The following is a 16,311-nucleotide window of genomic DNA, read 5'->3' on the forward strand; positions in this document are numbered from 1 at the left end:
AGTCATCTTACACAACTGTACTTTCTTCCTGACTGCATTAAGGGGAAGCAGATTTTTTTCTGAAGCCTAAGCACCCCAACTTACGTTTATTAAGTTATAGTTAATTGGAGAACTGTTTAATATATCTGGTCCCATTTTTAAAGTGATCTAAGCTTGTATGAGGAAACATCACGAAAAGGAGCACTGCTGTCTAACCATGGCCTGGTGAACCATTCTGCACAGTTAACCTAAGAATATTTATTTATTTATTTATTTAGTTTACATTTGTTGACCGGGCTAGTCCAACTGGATACAAGTCCATTTTCAATAGAGGCCCGGGGAGATAAGCTCCACTATAATCTACATAAATACGAGACAAACAAAAAGTACAAAACAACAAAAAAACAACAAAAAACAAAAAACAAAAAAAAACAATCCAAAATACATAAACTTGAAAATATCCATCAACAAGTTGATTTATACCGTAACTTAATTCTACTGTGGATGAGTACAAATGTTTAGCAAGGCAAAAATACAGTAATGTTTACCATGAGAAAAGTCTTAGATAATTCACAAAGAGGGGAGTGAGAGGATTAATTTACTAAATTCATCAAGGTGGGTGAGCGGAGGGGAGATGTAGAAAAAAGGTAATACTGGGGGGGGGGGTTAGTCTGGGTTATTACATGGACATAGCCATTGTAATTTTAGTTGAATTTTTAGTTGTTTTTTAAAGAGTGGTAATGATGAGAGAGATGTCAGTTTACCGGGAAGCTTGTTCCAAATCTTCCCCACTGAGTTTGAGAAAAGAGAGTTACCTGCCTTATTGTGGGATTTCTGAATGGTTACCAGTAGTTTATTTGCAGATCAAAGGGTAGTAAGGTTTGTGTAGGGGGAGATGAGGTTTTTTGAGAATAGGAGTTTTGTTAGGCTGGTATAGAATATTATGGGTAATGGAGAGTTGTTGAAATTCAATTTGGTTATTAAGTTCTAGCCAACCTAGAAGTTTGAGATTTAGACAGTGATGAGTTCTAAATGGGGAACCTGTAGCAAACCTGGCAATATTGTTATAAGAAGTGATCAATTTGTTTAGGTTGCTTTTGGAAAGATTAGTAAAAATAGGTGAGGCTTAGAGGAGGGTGGAGGTCAGATGGGTCTGGGCAATAGTAGCTCTAGCATCTGGGGTGAGAAAGGGTTTTATCCTATACAAGGATCCAAGTTTTCTGTTTACAGTTTTAATTGTAGCATTAATATGTGAATCAAAGTTGAGGTTATTATCAATTATTACACCTAAGAGTTTGGTAGTTGGGTCAGGAGCTATGATTGTGCCATCGATGGATGTAATAGAGAAATGAATCTGGGTGGATTTTATAGTAGGAGTGAAGAGTAGTAGTTTGTTTTTTTTTGGCGTTTAGGAGTAGACAACGTTGTTGGAACCAGTTTTCTACTTGGTTAAATACAGTTTGGGTGATGGAGTGCAGTTCATATGAGGTGGAAGCTTTACAAATCAAAGTGGAGTCATCTGCATATTGTATGCAGGTAGGTAGAGGTAATATAGCGGAAAAGTCGTTAGTGAATATGGAGAAAAGTAGTGGTCCCAGGATTGATCCGTGAGGGACACCAAAGGTAATAGGGAGATGTTTGGATAGGTTGTTGTCCCACAGGACAGATTGCTGTCTATTGTCCAAGTAGGACTTGAGCCATTGTAGTGCTTGTGTGTCAAGTGAGAATGAATTTAGTGTGTTGAGAAGTATTTGATGGTTAACCATATCAAAAGCTTTAGATAGGTCAATAAATAGTGCAGAGGAGAGCATGTTATTGTTACGAAGTTTATTTATACAGTCCGTAAAGGATAGGAGGACGGTGGTGGTACTATGGGATGGTCTAAAACCATGTTGACAGTCAGCTAGTAGATTATTTTGGAGGATGTGGTCAAGAAATTGTTGATGTATGCATTTTTCCATGATTTTGGCAAGTGGTGATAGTAGGGCTATAGGTCTATAGTTGGGGAGTTCAGTTGAGTTACCACCCTTGTGAAGTGGGATTATGTGAGAGATTTTCCAGAGTGAAGGGATGTAGCTTTCGGTTATGGTTCTATTGATTAGGATAGAAATGGGATAGGCAAGAACTTTTGCAGCAGTTTGAAGGAATTCAGGTGGTAGGAGATCAGCTGAGGGAGTACAAGGTTTAAGTTTGTGAAGTAGAGTATAGATGTAGGTTGTAGGAATAGGTTTTAGGTGAAAGGTAGATGGTAGGGATGTTAGGGAGGATGAGGGGGTAGAGTTAATAGGTGGTAAGGTGTTAGCTAGAGATTAGACAGTTTCTGAAAAAAATGTATTGAAAGCATCCGCTATCTGGATGGGAGAATTTGGAGAGAGACCAGATGGAGTTGGTGTTTTGGAGTGGCCTGGATGTAATAGTTTGCTTATGCCTGACCAGAAGGTTTTGGGTTGTCTTTGGTGCTTGTTCTGGAGTTTCAAGAAATTGTTTTTTTTATCCTGAAATATTGATTTTTTGATGGCATTTCTAAGCTGTCTAAAGAACTGCTGATCGATTGGGTCTTTAGTGTTTCTCCATTTGGACCAGATTTTGTTTCTTTGAAGGATTTGTTGTCTGGTTTCTTTAGTAAGCCATGGGGCTGCTTTGCTTCTAATTCTTATAGTGCGTGAAGGGGCATGGAATTCAAGAATTTGTAGGAATTTGGAGTTGAAATAGGATACTGCTTCATCAAGTGGTAGGTGCCTTAAAGGTGACCAGTCACAGGAGTGAAGTTCAGATTGAAAGGCTAAGGGGTCAAAGTGTTTTTTGTTGCAGGTGATTTTAAAGGGAGTTTGATTTGGGATAAAGGATTTTTGTCTAGATAAATAGGTAAGTGAGTGGTCACTAATATCGTCGGGAAGGATGCCAACTTTGTAAGAGAAGGGGGTGTTTGTTGATGAGGATCCAATCTAGTATACTTTCTTTGCCGCTGGGTTTATGGATTCTGGTGGGGGTGGTAATAGTTTGGGAGAAGCCATAGAGGTTTATATTTATTTATTTTACATTTGTTAACCGGGCTAGTCCAACTGGATATATGTCCATTTTCAGTGGAGGCCCGGGGAGAAAAGCTCCGCTATAAACTACTAAAACAAGTTAAACTTATACAAATAATATAAAATAATGCAGAAATAAAGAATATATAATAGTATTTAAGAAACTTAACATAACCAACTGCAAATTCCCTAAGGATCACTGTACAAAATGAGGCTTAACATAGAACAAAAAAAAAAGGAATACCCAAGAATACTACTCTATTACAGAATTGAGAAGAAAATAAATATAGATATGTAATTAATTTGAAGAGGACGTTCAAGTGGGGTAGAAATTAGGAAAAAGAAATAAGGGGATAAAGGAAACAGAGGGCAGGAAAGAAAAAAATTTCAACTAGGGCTGGTACAAGAGCAGAGCCAGTGGTTGGAAAAGAAGAGTTTTACTTTAGCTTTAAAAAGTGGGAGTGAAGATAGTGTAGAGAGGTATTGAGGTAGTTTGTTCCATGTTCTGCCAACTGAGTTGGAGAATATGGAGTCACCTGCTGAGTTATTTGATTGGGAAATTTGTATCAGAAGTTTGTTAGACAGTAGGTTCCTCTGATTATTGTAGGGTTGTATGAGGGAGGAGAGAGTTGGAGTGTTGTTAGGGTGATAAAGGGCTTTGTGGACAATAGTAAGTTGGTGGAATTGTATTAGGTTGGGTAATTCCAGCCAGCCTAGTTTTAAGATTAAGACAATGATGAGTCCTATAAGGAGATGCTGTGGCAAATCTGGCAATGTTGTTGTAGGATGAAGCTAGTTTATTGAGATTGTGCTTAGAAAGATTAGTGTAAATGGTGGAAGCATATAGAAGGGTAGAGATTAAGTGGGTTCTAGCAATGGTAGTTCTAGTTTCGGGAGTTAGGAAAGCTTTGATTCTATAGAGAGAGCCAATTTTTCTGTTAGTAGCTTTAATTGTAGCGTTGATATGAGTGTCAAATTTCAGTTGATTGTCAATGGAAAGAGTGTTGTTGTTGCGGTTTTTGTTAATAGAGTCAATAAAGGATGGTAATGCTGTGCTAGTACTATGGAATGGTCGAAACCCATGTTGACAATTAGCCAGGAGGTTGTGGCTAAGTAGGTGGTGAAGTAATTGTGTGTGGATGCATTTCTCCATTATTTTTGCAAGAGGAGAAAGTAATGCTATAGGACGGAAGTTTGAATATTCAGTGGAGTCACCTCCCTTGAATAGAGGAATAATATAAGATATTTTCCAGAGTGATGGAATAGTACTTTCTTTTATAGTCCTGTTGATGAGTATAGAGATGGGATAGGAAAGAGCTTTAGCTCCTAGGCGAAGGTATTCAGCTGGTAATTTGTCTGCTGAGGGAGTTGCGGGCTTTAGTTTTTGAAGTAAGGATGATATATGGGAGGTTGGTATCAGTTTTAGGTGAAATGGAGGGAGAGAGGTGGTTTGGGTTAGTAGTTTGGATGTATCAGGGTTTTGTTGGTTAGCCAGTTTTAATATGGCTGAAGTAAAGAAGGTATTAAAGGCATTAGCTGTTTGTAGTGGGTAGTCAGGGTTAGAGCCTATTGGATTTGGTGTGGCAGCTTTGCCAGGGGATAGGAGCTTGTTAATAGCAGACCAGAATTTTTGTGGTTGGTGAAGGGAGGATTGTTGAAGCTGTGTGTAATAGGTCTTTTTATCTTGTAGGATGGCTTTTTTTGTTACATTTCTTTGTTGTCTAAAAGTAAGGTTGTCAGTTATGCTTTTTGTGGTACGCCATTTAGCCCAGGCTTTGTTCCTGCTAAGGATTAGTTTTTTAGTTTCATTTGAGAGCCACTGGGCAGCTTTGGTTTTCATGCGTATAGAACGCATATGGGCTGTAGGTTTAAGAGTGGCACAGGTGTTCCAGTCTATATTAAAGTCACCAAGTACAATGGTTTCTTGAGGGAAGGATGCCGAAAGCCAGCAGGGGATACTTTCTAGGGTGCTGATGTTATTGCCTGGGGGGTATGTAGGTGCATATTATGTAAATGGATTTTGTAGCACTGAGCTGGAGCTTGGAGATAAGGATTTCTACATTGGTGTCTAGAGGTGGTTGTATTAGTAGAGAAGTGATTTGTAAATGAGATTTATGCAGTATTGCTACCCCATCACCCTTTTTGGTGGGTTGGTCTAATCTTAAGATATTATAACCAGGTGGGAGTATTTCATTGTCTTTTGTAACAGGTTTAAGCCAGGTTTCAGTTATGCATAGGATATCAAAAGAGTGAGTATCTAGTAGTGCGTGTAGTTGGCTTACTTTATTGTTATCACTCTTTATATTAAGGTGAGCTATGAGTAGAGAATTTGGGGTTAGACGGGGAGTGAAAGGGGGAGTGGGGTGGCTAAGGGTGTTGCTGCCTGGTCCTGGGTTGGGATGAATGTCCCCATGAAGGAGAGGATATATATTGGGATAGTAGTGATGCTTCAGAAGTTTAATGCAATTTTGTTGCGATTTTCTATATTGCGTGAATGTAAGATGGGCTACTCTGTGGAATTTAGGAGATAGATAGGTTGAGTTGGATGTTATGTTTGAGTGGCTTAGGGATTTAAGATCATTTATTAGCAATGTTTGTTTTAGGGGTTGGTGAGATGATGTGAATTGTAGGTTTTCATAAAAGGTAATTGTGTATGGTATTGAAAGGATAGATAGGAAAGAAAGTAGGAGTGGTATTTGTACATATGTGAGTGTATGAGTAAGAGGCATGTTTGTAGGAGATTATATAATAGAATAGGATTTAGGAGGTAGGGGTAGAGCGAGTGTGGAGTATAGAAAATATGTAAGAGGTGAGTGAGGGTAAAATGTCCGTAAGGGAGTAGGTGTGTGTGTATGATTGGTCTGTAATCTGTTAGGGATAGCTATTGGATAGGAAGGAGGGGGTGTGGCTTTGTAAGTATAAGAGTAGGACCACTGGGGGTGGGTGAGAATTGGGGGCAGGGTAGGGGAGCGGAGTGAGCCCGCAGGGCGAACGGAGCGGGTTAGAGCAGGTAAGTGAGAGTCTGCAGAGACCATCAGAGAGCAGCAGCAGATTCTTGAGGCAAAGTAAGTATGTCCAGGTTGAAAGAGAGTGGTAAATCAGGTGATTGGTAGAGAAATGGTGGAGTGGAAGGATTGAAAAGAGTGTAGCTAGATGGTGGGAAAAGAAAGGTAGCAGCAGAGGGATACAGCAAGGAGATTTGCAATTAGTCAGGGGAAGAAAGCTGGAAATAGTATACAGAGTAGATATATAGGAGGGTGGAGAATATGAGGTATGACCCTAGTCTGGATTAGGGTGCCATCTAGTGGGTGAAAGTAAAATGCAACAGAAGTATGTATAATAGAGATAGCTGGATGATGGACTACAGATAAGAGATAGCAAAGGGAGAAAGTGGCAGATCGCTATATGGGTTTAGAGGAGAAAGAAATTGCTGCAGGGTTCCCTATTTGGTAGCTTGGTTTCTCTAGGTCCTAGGTCAAGTATAACTACAAAATACAGCTTAATAGGTAGGTCCAAGGTGGAACATACTTTTAGTCTTTTTTCATTCTTATTGCAGCTGAGAGCAAAAATATTGAGCTTGGGCAACAGGTTTCCTTGGTCACACGGTGGGACGTTTGGAACAAGTAAATCACAAAGGGGTCCTGAAAAACCAAGCAGGTCTCTTAGTACAGGATAGGGGGTAGAGAGCTAGGAGGAATAGAGAGATAAAAATTAGGTGTTAGGACAAACAATTAATAAATGCTATAACATGCAAGCTATCATGGTACTATAAGGGTAGATTCAAGTAAAGATAGGCTTATTTGCTGTAATATATGAGCTAACAGGGTAAGACATAGGTATATACAAGTAAGGATAGACATTATTTAAGGATACAATGGACCGTAACTTATGTTAGCATTTGCAGATATTGCAGAGACATAAGATAAGCAAGCATTTATATACAGTCACAACTGATAACAAGTTGATTTATGCATGCTATTTTAGTGGAATTGCCAGGACTAGTTTGGTAAGCTGGTTCAGTCGAGCATTGCTGTGGCTTTAATTATCCCATCCCAATGGGCTGTGAATTGTCTTGGTAAGTTATTTAGACTCACAATACTGCTTTGAACTATAGTGTTTTGTAAGATAAGTGGGGCTTTTAATACTGATGTTGGTAATGTCATGCCAGCATTACTTCTGCTGCTGTTGGATTATCACGCTAATTATTTTGGACTAGGTCAAGCTGCAAGTTGTTTTTTTGATGTGCCTCAGGGAAGACAAGTTACTCACAGCAACATATTCATTATTTTTCCTCTCCTATCCCCTCTGTTTCTCTTGTTTCTTTTCACTCTGTACTTTAGTGACCAGGAGAAGTATAATGTATGTGTAGTTTAGGAGCATCCTTGCCATTAGCGATATATTTTTTGAGAGGTTATATTCTTGTGATTCTTTTCACATGATTTTTTGTTGCAGTGTTGCTCCATTAGTTTAGTCTTTCCCTATACTGTATGCAGTGTGTATAGCCTTGCTTCTTTTTAGCTGTCAGCATACATTTGAAGGGCATATACTACAGACGTTTGCATACTGTTTTCACATAGATTAGTGGTGCTCTGTGGCATCACGGAGTTGACTAAGCTTCCATAAATGCTTCTTAATACTCCTGAAAGGTTCACTGTTGTAGGTGGAACACTGATGCATGAGTCCACCTACAGCTTCTTACCTGGAGTGGAGAAAACCTCATCAATTCCCCCGCTGGAACATCAATCTTCCCATGTCCATTGCTAAACTTGGATTCTTGGGGATAAAGAATGATACCCTGACCCTGTATATTCAGGTTGGCTGAAATACTTGTTTTAGGCCTCTGTTGTTAACCTTTTTTCTCTCCCTTTTATAGCTTTGAATGCCTTATTGTTTGGTGTACTGCTATTGTGTGAGCAACTGAAATATTGGAGACATGTGCTTCTGCATTCTACATTTGTGTAAACTGAACAAAATAGTTGTAATCCATGTGCATAACAAGCAAGCAGGAATGATCTAGTTTATATGAGTGACAACTTTGTTTTTTTTTTTTTTTTTTTTTTTGTTAATTTAGGTACCCTTTGAAAGTATAGATAACCAAGGCATTGTGTATACCTGGGTAGGAAGAGCTGCAGACCCAGATGAGGCCAAGCTTGCCGAAGAAGTCATGAACCACATGTTTCATGACTCCTACAGCAAGCAGGTGAGTGTTTTGTCTTATTTGTGATTTTTTTTTTTTTTTATTAAAGTAACTTACAAACGTGTTACACTAGACAGAGTTGATCCTAAAGACAAGAAGCTTTAAGCAGGTATCATTATAAAAAAGGGTAAAGTGTTTGAAAAGAAACTGTTTTAAAGTACAGTCATGCAGTTTTGTTTGCGGCATGCTCAATTACTTTTACAGTTTGGGAGAAAAAAATCAGTATTTATAGCAGCATTATGGCTCTGTGCTAATACTGAAGTGAAACAGCTACAGTGATAACCTCATGCTACAAGTCTTTTAATTCTTGATGGAGAAAATACTATTGATGTTCATCATATTGATGACTGCTGCAGTAGCCTTAGGTATATGAGATATATTCTGCATAGGTTATAACAGCCACCCAGGTTCCAAAGCTTGAGGCCACATTCCATGCACTCAAATCGTCAGCTCTAGCTGAGCTGACTAAAAAGACAGGTTTGAGTGCCAAGCACTTGAGAGCTTTCCTGCCACCAAACACTGACAGAGTGCTCCTGGACGAATTTTGAGGATTGACAGTTGGCTTGTGCTGTTCCTTTGCTAGGGGAGATACGTTCCCTGTGGGAAAACCTTTTACATTTAAAGAAACAAAGAATGTTTGTTTAATTACAATTTCCTGTTCAGGAAAGATAGGAAAGATATTGTAAAGCTAGGAGTTAGTGTTTTAATGGACTGTCTCAAGACTGTATTGTACTTTTAAATGAGGGTGCTCTTTTTTTCCTGTCAATTTAAAAGTTGTTTAAAGTAATTGAAAACTGTGAAGAATTTTTGTTTTTATTTCAGGGTCTGACAAAGTGTTTTAAAGTACTTTTTACTATGTCTGTATTTGAAAAAAGTGACTTTTAAAGCTTTTTGCATTTCACTGGCTTTTGCTGCTTCTTTTTCCCCAAAAAAGAGACACCATTTTCAGCTTGACCATGGAACAAACTGCCCATCCCATAATCTGTCCTTCTTCTGGCCACAAAAAGAAAAAGTTAAGCAACAGCATTTGTCGCCATAGCAGGCTAGCAATTTACCTCAGCCACAGGTGGGTGACTCTGCTTTGGCTATTAGTTGTACCTCAGATCACTCCTCTTTTACCCTGGATCCCTCAGGTGTCTCACCTACAACCACTATAGAACAGGAGGTTAGCCACATCCTGTATGCCTGTTAGGGTCCCCACAGTGGGCAAGGGAGAGACACTCTTGTCTTTCCTGGGAGAAGGGGATAGGAAAGGCTTCCCTGTTTAGTCAGAATGTTGTGCCCATCCCTGGGGAAGATACTATTAATAACACCAGAAAACTAAACATGTATCTACTCCTCAAATTTCTTTAGACAGGAGCAGTTTACTGGGTCTGGCTCAGAGTTTAATTCAGGCTATTGATCTTATAAAGTTGTTTCTGGTAAAAAGAAAGATGGATACTTCTTTTCCTGAAGAAATTCAAGTTTCTGAATCTGGGCAGGATGATGGAGGAATAGATGCATGGATGTTCTTCGTGTTTCACTGTTGCAGTCATTACATTTGGGTTATCCTGCTGGCAGGTTGCCCTCAGTCGGCCTGAATTCCAAAGTCTTGGGTCCTGCATCGGTTGCTGTTGCCTCATTTCTGACATCAGGTCGTCAGGGGTATAAAAGATGCAGCCAACGCCATTTTATTCAGTCTTTCTTGCCGGGCAGTGCCCGAAGCAGAAGCAGTTTGCAAGTGCCGGTCGGCTGACTCCTGAGATTTTCTTGTTCGAGTTTCAGATCTGAAATCTTCATTAAAAGCTAAGTACCCCGTTGGGGAAACTTTTTTCTTACTCCAGACCAATGTCAGAAAAAGTTAATAATTGCATTTCTTGTGGGAAGCAAATACCTCATAAGGACTTTCATTCTTACTGTATTCCTTGCCTAGGCCCTGACCACGATGTTGCTAGTTGTCGGTTTTGTGCTAGATTTAACCAACGCACTATTAAACGTCAGTACAATTTTGCATTAAGCTATTTTGGGCGAAGATTTAATTATACAATGTCATCGGATAGCCATCCGACTACCAGAGTTCACAAAAAACGCAAAGAAAAAGACAGGCAACCGAGGTCCAAAACCGACGAAGCTTCTCCTAAGCAAGTCGCCGGTTCACCGGTTCTCAGGCGCAGCCCCTGACGCCCGCTACTTTAGAGTCGCAAGTCTCTACAGACTCCCATGTGGAGTCGGCCAGGCCGCAGGAAACTCAAGGTATTGGAGCCTTGGAGATTATTCCCTCAGATGGGTCCAGAGCCGCTGAGCAGGCATTGGCTTCTGAGGGTGTATTCAGACCTAAACAATTATATATTAAACCGACTTCCAAGACAAAGACTAAAACACCTTTAAAGACAAAGAAGCAAGTTCACCAGCCACTCGGACAGGCCTCCATGCCCACAAAACAGATGCTCAAAATGGCCGAAGACTTAATTACCTTGATCAGGGGTTCCCATCCCCCTCCTGATAAGAGGCCTAGGCAAGAGACAGAGTATGAATCTTCAGATCAGGTTTCCATTTCTTCTGATTCCTTTTCTGATCAGGAATATTCTCTTTCCCCCTATGAGGATTCTGATGCTGAAGAATCAATTACTTCAACTTCTCCTCCTGAGGACTACTCTTTTGAGGAAACCTTGCATACCATGAGGGAGCACTTCCACTGGGAGAGCAAAGATTTTTCAGAATCTAAGAAAAGGCTCAGAGACTTTCTTTTACTTCCTCAACACAGGCCTCTAGCTATTCCACCTGTGTTGGACATTGTAGATGATGTGTTCTCGGAGTCCAGTCTGACCCCTGACTCTTTACCTCCAGCTCCTGTTAAGCCAGACAGACAGGGTCCCTGACTCTCATAAATTCCTTGGGTCCCTGACTCTCATAAATTCCTTTTCAAAAACCCTTCTGCAGACCCAGAAACTATTTCTCAGGGTCCAAAAGGGGTCAAGGCTTCTACTGCAAAAAACCCTATCCCCTCTGATAGGGCTTCTAGGGCTCTGGATAGATGGGGGAAAAAAAGATTTACACATCTGCTACTTTGGCTATAAGGGCCTTAAATTGCCAGTTTCATATGCTCAAATATCAGCAATATATCATGACACTGCCTAAACAGAAAATGATGGCAAATTCTGAATGTGCAGAAAACAAAGAAATACAAGATTTATTGCATGCAGCTGAACAAGTTGGAAAACATACTTTGCAATGTGGTTTTGATTCTCTGGAGGCCTCCTGCAGGGCCGCTGTTACGGGTTTTGTCATTAGGAGGCATGCCTGGTTGAAAGAACAAAATCTGCCTGACCATGTTAAAGCAAAATTATTAGATGCTCCTTTACAACATGATACCTTGTTTGGTGTTAAGGCAGAAGAGGTGTTAAAGAAAATGGAAGACAAAGCTAAATCTATGCAAACAGTCAAGGATTTCTTACAGGTACAGCCACCTAGATTTAGCAGACACTGGCCTACAAAGAATTGGTCCTTTCCAGTCTCAGACAGACCTCAAAGGGGCAAAGCCAGACGCCCTAGAGGCAGATCACAGCTGCAAGGATCCTACAGATCTAAGCAGTGGAGTGCCTCTACCTCCAAAGGTGGAGAGGACAAATCACAATCATACAGGACACAGCCCCAATGACTTCCCCCCCTGCCTGCACCAAGCACTTATCTTCTGACAGCACCCTTAGGGGGAAAACTAGCGCTTTTTTCTCAAAATTGGCACATTACAACCCAGGACAAATGGGTTCTAGACATAGTGTCTCAAGGCTACAAGTTTCATTTCCATACCCTACTAAGGGAAAACAGTTGGTCAGACCTGCCAAAAAAAAATCAATGGGCAGAGGCTCAAAAACAAGTTGCAGCTCTCATGGACATGAGGGCTATTCAACAAGTGCCTCAGCAAGAGAAGGGACAAGGATTTTACTCAAGACTGTTCTTGGTACCGAGAAAGGACCAAGCATGGAGACCAATACTGGACCTTTCTATTCTAAACACCTTCCTGGATATATCAAAATTCAAGATGTTGACCTTACAGCAGCTTCTGCCCATGCTGGGCAGCAAGGCTTGGCTCGTGACTTTAGACCTAAAAGAGGTATACCTGCATGTCCCTATCAGACAAACGTGCAGAAGATTCCTCAGATTCAAGGCTGGCTCAAAGCATTACCAATTCTCTGCACTACCCATTGGCTTATCTACTGTGCCCAGGGTCTTCACAAAGTGCCTGGCACCAGTAATTGCATTCTGCAGACAAAGAGGAATACAAATGTATCCTTACTTGGATGACTGCCTCATACAAGCAGAGAACAAGGACATTCTACTACAACATCTGACGTTTGTGATAAGACTTTTAACATGCCTAGGGTACACAGTCAACAAAAAGAAATCAAAACTAGTACCCTCTGAAGAGGTAATGTTCCTGGGTGTAAGCTTAAATACAACTGCACAGATGTTTTATCTCACTCCAGACAAACAAAGGCAACTGACTACCTATTTCAAGGAAATGGCAACAAAGGCCCAGTTATCTGCAAGAAATATTCTGCAGGCTTGGGCTTCATGGCATCCTGCATCTTACTAATTCCATATGCAAGACTGCATATGAGGAAAATTCAATGGTACCTAAAAAGTGTTTGGATGCAACATTGCCACAGCCTGGAAACAATGATTACTCTAATTCCCTACCTGCAACAGGAGTTTCGATGGTGGGCAAAGGCTTGTCACCAAAACAAGGGACAGCCATTCTCACTACCCCAAGCCAGGCAGGGCCTAACAACGGATGCATCAGATTATGCCTGGGGGGCACACATGGCAGGAAAAGGCATTCAGGGCACCTGGTCCACAAACCAAAAGCATCTGCATATCAATCAAAAAGAGATGCTAGCTGTTCAAAATGCCCTGACAGCCTTCAAGGACCTACTTCATCCGGGACAACTACTGATAAAGACAGACAACACTACGGTCATGTGGTACATAAACAAGCAGGAGGGCACTCATTGTTATCCCCTGTGCAGACTAGCCATGGCTTTATGGGACACAGCATTGACTTATCAAGTTCATCTGCAGGCACAATTCCTGCCAGGAAAGGAAAACACTCTGGCAGATGAACTAAGCAGAAACCTCATGGATCCCTACAAGTGGCACCTGGATCCACAAGTCTTCAGCATGATAACAAAGAAAGGGAGAATCCCAGACATAGATCTATTTGCCTCTCCTCAAAACAATCAACTAAAAAGATTCTGCACAAGGACTTATCACAGACGAGCTTGGAAAGTGGACACCTTATCTTTCAACTGGACCAACCTATCAGTATATGCCTTCCCTCCACTACCTCTCCTCCCCAAGGTACTCCTAAAGGTCAGGCAGGAGAAACCGAAAATGATTCTGATTGCCCCAGACTGGCCATGCCAGTACTGATGTCCGATCTTAAGGAACTTGTCCCAATGCCCAGCCTGGACCTTACCTCAAATACCTCATCTACTGTCCCAGCAAAACAATCAGATTCTGCACAGCCAACTCAGGACCCTAAACCTGGCAGCATGGTGGATAATGTAGCCATACAAACCACACCTCTCAGTAAAGCTGTGATGGATGTCATTTTAGAAGCCAGAAGGCCTAGTACTAGAAAATCCTATGCTGGGAAATGGAAGAGCTTTTGCGCTTGGAACCAAGCTCAAGGAACTGATGCAGCTGTCCCAAATATTCCTCAGATTTTGCAATACTTGACTGAGATGCTGGACAAAGGCCTATCTTTCTCATCAATTAAAATCCATGCTTCTGCCATTTCGGCTCACTACAATACAGAGCCACCACTCTTTTCTCATCCTTTAGTAAGGCAGTACCTCAGAGGAGCCAAAAACTTAAGGCCTCCAAGGAGAACGCCAATACCTGCATGGGACCTCAATTATGTCTTGGAAAAACTCACCTTACCTCCTTTTGAGCCAGCTGCTACTGCAGATATAAAATTCTTATCTTGGAAAACAGCTCTGCTCCTAGCAATAACTTCTGCAAGACGAGTTTCAGAGCTACAGGCTCTCATGGCCATGGAACCTTTTATCATTTTTTTATCCAGACAGGGACTCTCTGAGAACAAACCCTACATTTATGCCTAAGGTGGCATCCAGTGTAGCCCTTAACCAAACTATTCATTTGCCAACCTTTTATCCAAATCCACAGAACAAGTGGGAGAAAATTCTGCATTTTTTGGACGTACACAGCCAACTTAGATTCTACATGGACAAAACTAAAGTTTTCAGAAAGACAGAACAATTACTTGTGGCATATGCCACAGCATCACAAGGAAAGGCGATCTCTAAGCAAACTATTTCAAAGTGGATAGGTCACTGAATTTGTTTCTGCTACTCACAGCATGGCAAACCAGTGCCTAAGGCCATTAGGCCACATTCAACCAGAGCTGCAGCCACTTCTGCAGCATTTCTCAGGGGAGTACCAACCAAAGACATTGTAGAGGCTGCCACTTGGAGTTCAGTGCATACCTTTACAAAAGATTGCAATCTGCCTCTTTATTCTAAATCCAGGGCAGGCTTTGCCACTGCAGTTCTGCAGGGCCTCATAGCCGCTCCTAATGCTATTTAGCTCCAGCTCCCCAACCATAGCTTTGGGACTCAACCCAAATGTAATGACAGTTGTGTACACTTACCATAAATGTAGATGTTCGAGTGTATTCACTGTTGCAGTCCAGGTTACCCACCCGCCATCCCCCTTATTTTTGCTGGAACTTGTCTTTACTTCTCTAATCTGTACAACCTAGGTGGTGTATTTTCGTATAGATGAAGGTAAAGCTTATTTCTGGTGCATGTATGTTTTATTTACATAAATTTAGCCTACCGTTTTGGGGGCACCTGACATCTGGGGCAAGAAAAACTGAATAAAATGGTGTCGGCTGCATCTTTTATACCCCTGACGACCTGACGTCAGGGAAGAGGCGACAGCAACTGACGCAGGACCCAAGACTATGGAATTCAGGCCGACTGAGGGCAACCTGCCAGCAGGATAACCCAAATGTAATGACTGCAACAGTGAATACACTCGAACATCTACATTTATGGTAAGTGTACACAACTGTACTTTTTCTCCTCAGATTTCTTATTCAGACTCGGAGGAGATCTCCAGAAGTTTTTTGTAGTCAGTGTTGCAGTACTAATCATTGTGAGTTTCTACCATGCAGAAGCCCACAACCAGCCTGATTTCTAGAGTCTTAGCATCATCCCAAGCTGACAGATGCTTAATGACAGACGTCTTGACATCAGGGTGTAAGAAAGGCATCCCTTGTCACCACCTTCAATTGTTACAGACAATACCACAGTTGTGGTACATCAACATGCTAGGGGAACCAGGTCGTACCCCCTTTGCAGACTGTCCATGTTAGCTTTGGATGTAGTGTCACAGTAAATTCTCACTCTAGAGATATGTTACATTCAGTCAGAACAAAACTGTGTGGCAGACAAGCTGAGCAGGACAAGGACATATCATTACTAATGAAAACTAGATCAAGGAGTTTTCCAAGATTTGATCCATTTGTGGGAATTTCCTCAAGTTATTTCCCATTCTGTGCGTGACATACTTATAGCTTCCCTAAAGTCATCTACCAGAAGGATTTATGCCAGCAAGTGGAAGCGTTTTTCCTTCTGGGCAAGAGCTAGAAATATGGATCCTTTTACTGCCCCTATCCAATCAGTCCTAGACTTCCTAGCCGAACTGTTTCACTCAGAGTCTTTTTCTTCCACCATCAGAGAAAAGTTAGCGGCTATTTCAAACTTTCATGTTGGATTTTTGGACTCCAGTATCATGTCCCATAAGCTTTGTAAAACCTTTCTTAAAGGTATCTTTTTGCTTAAGCCCCCAATCAGAGACCCCCCACCACAGTGGGACTTAAATTTGGTTCTAACTTCCTTGATTCTTCCCCACTTTGAACCTGCAGCTTCCTGCTCCTTGAAATTGCTCTCTTGGAATACTCTTTTTCTAGTCGCCATAACATCTGCGAGAAGAGTATCAGAACTTCATGCCCTTTGTATTCGTCCACCTTATCTAGTTTTCCATAAAGACAGAGTGTCCCTCAGGACTAACCCATCCTTTTTACCCAAGGTTTCTTCT

The 16,311-nt window shown here is 41.2% G+C and overlaps 1 protein-coding gene across 1 annotated transcript in view; it reads left to right on the forward strand.

The window, feature by feature from the left end:
• The window catches only part of FLII (FLII actin remodeling protein), a 945,835-nt gene that overhangs the window by 821,468 nt on the left and 108,056 nt on the right, over positions 1-16,311 (forward strand). The window contains exon 26 of the mRNA XM_044089594.1: positions 8,080-8,208. Within this exon, the coding sequence (XP_043945529.1) occupies positions 8,080-8,208 (129 nt within the window). The remainder of the gene's footprint in view (positions 1-8,079; positions 8,209-16,311) is intronic.

The sequence above is a fragment of the Protopterus annectens genome, chromosome 12.part0 (assembly GCF_019279795.1).
Source record: "Protopterus annectens isolate FY-2018-M chromosome 12.part0, PAN1.0, whole genome shotgun sequence".
Taxonomy (NCBI): domain Eukaryota; kingdom Metazoa; phylum Chordata; order Ceratodontiformes; family Protopteridae; genus Protopterus; species Protopterus annectens.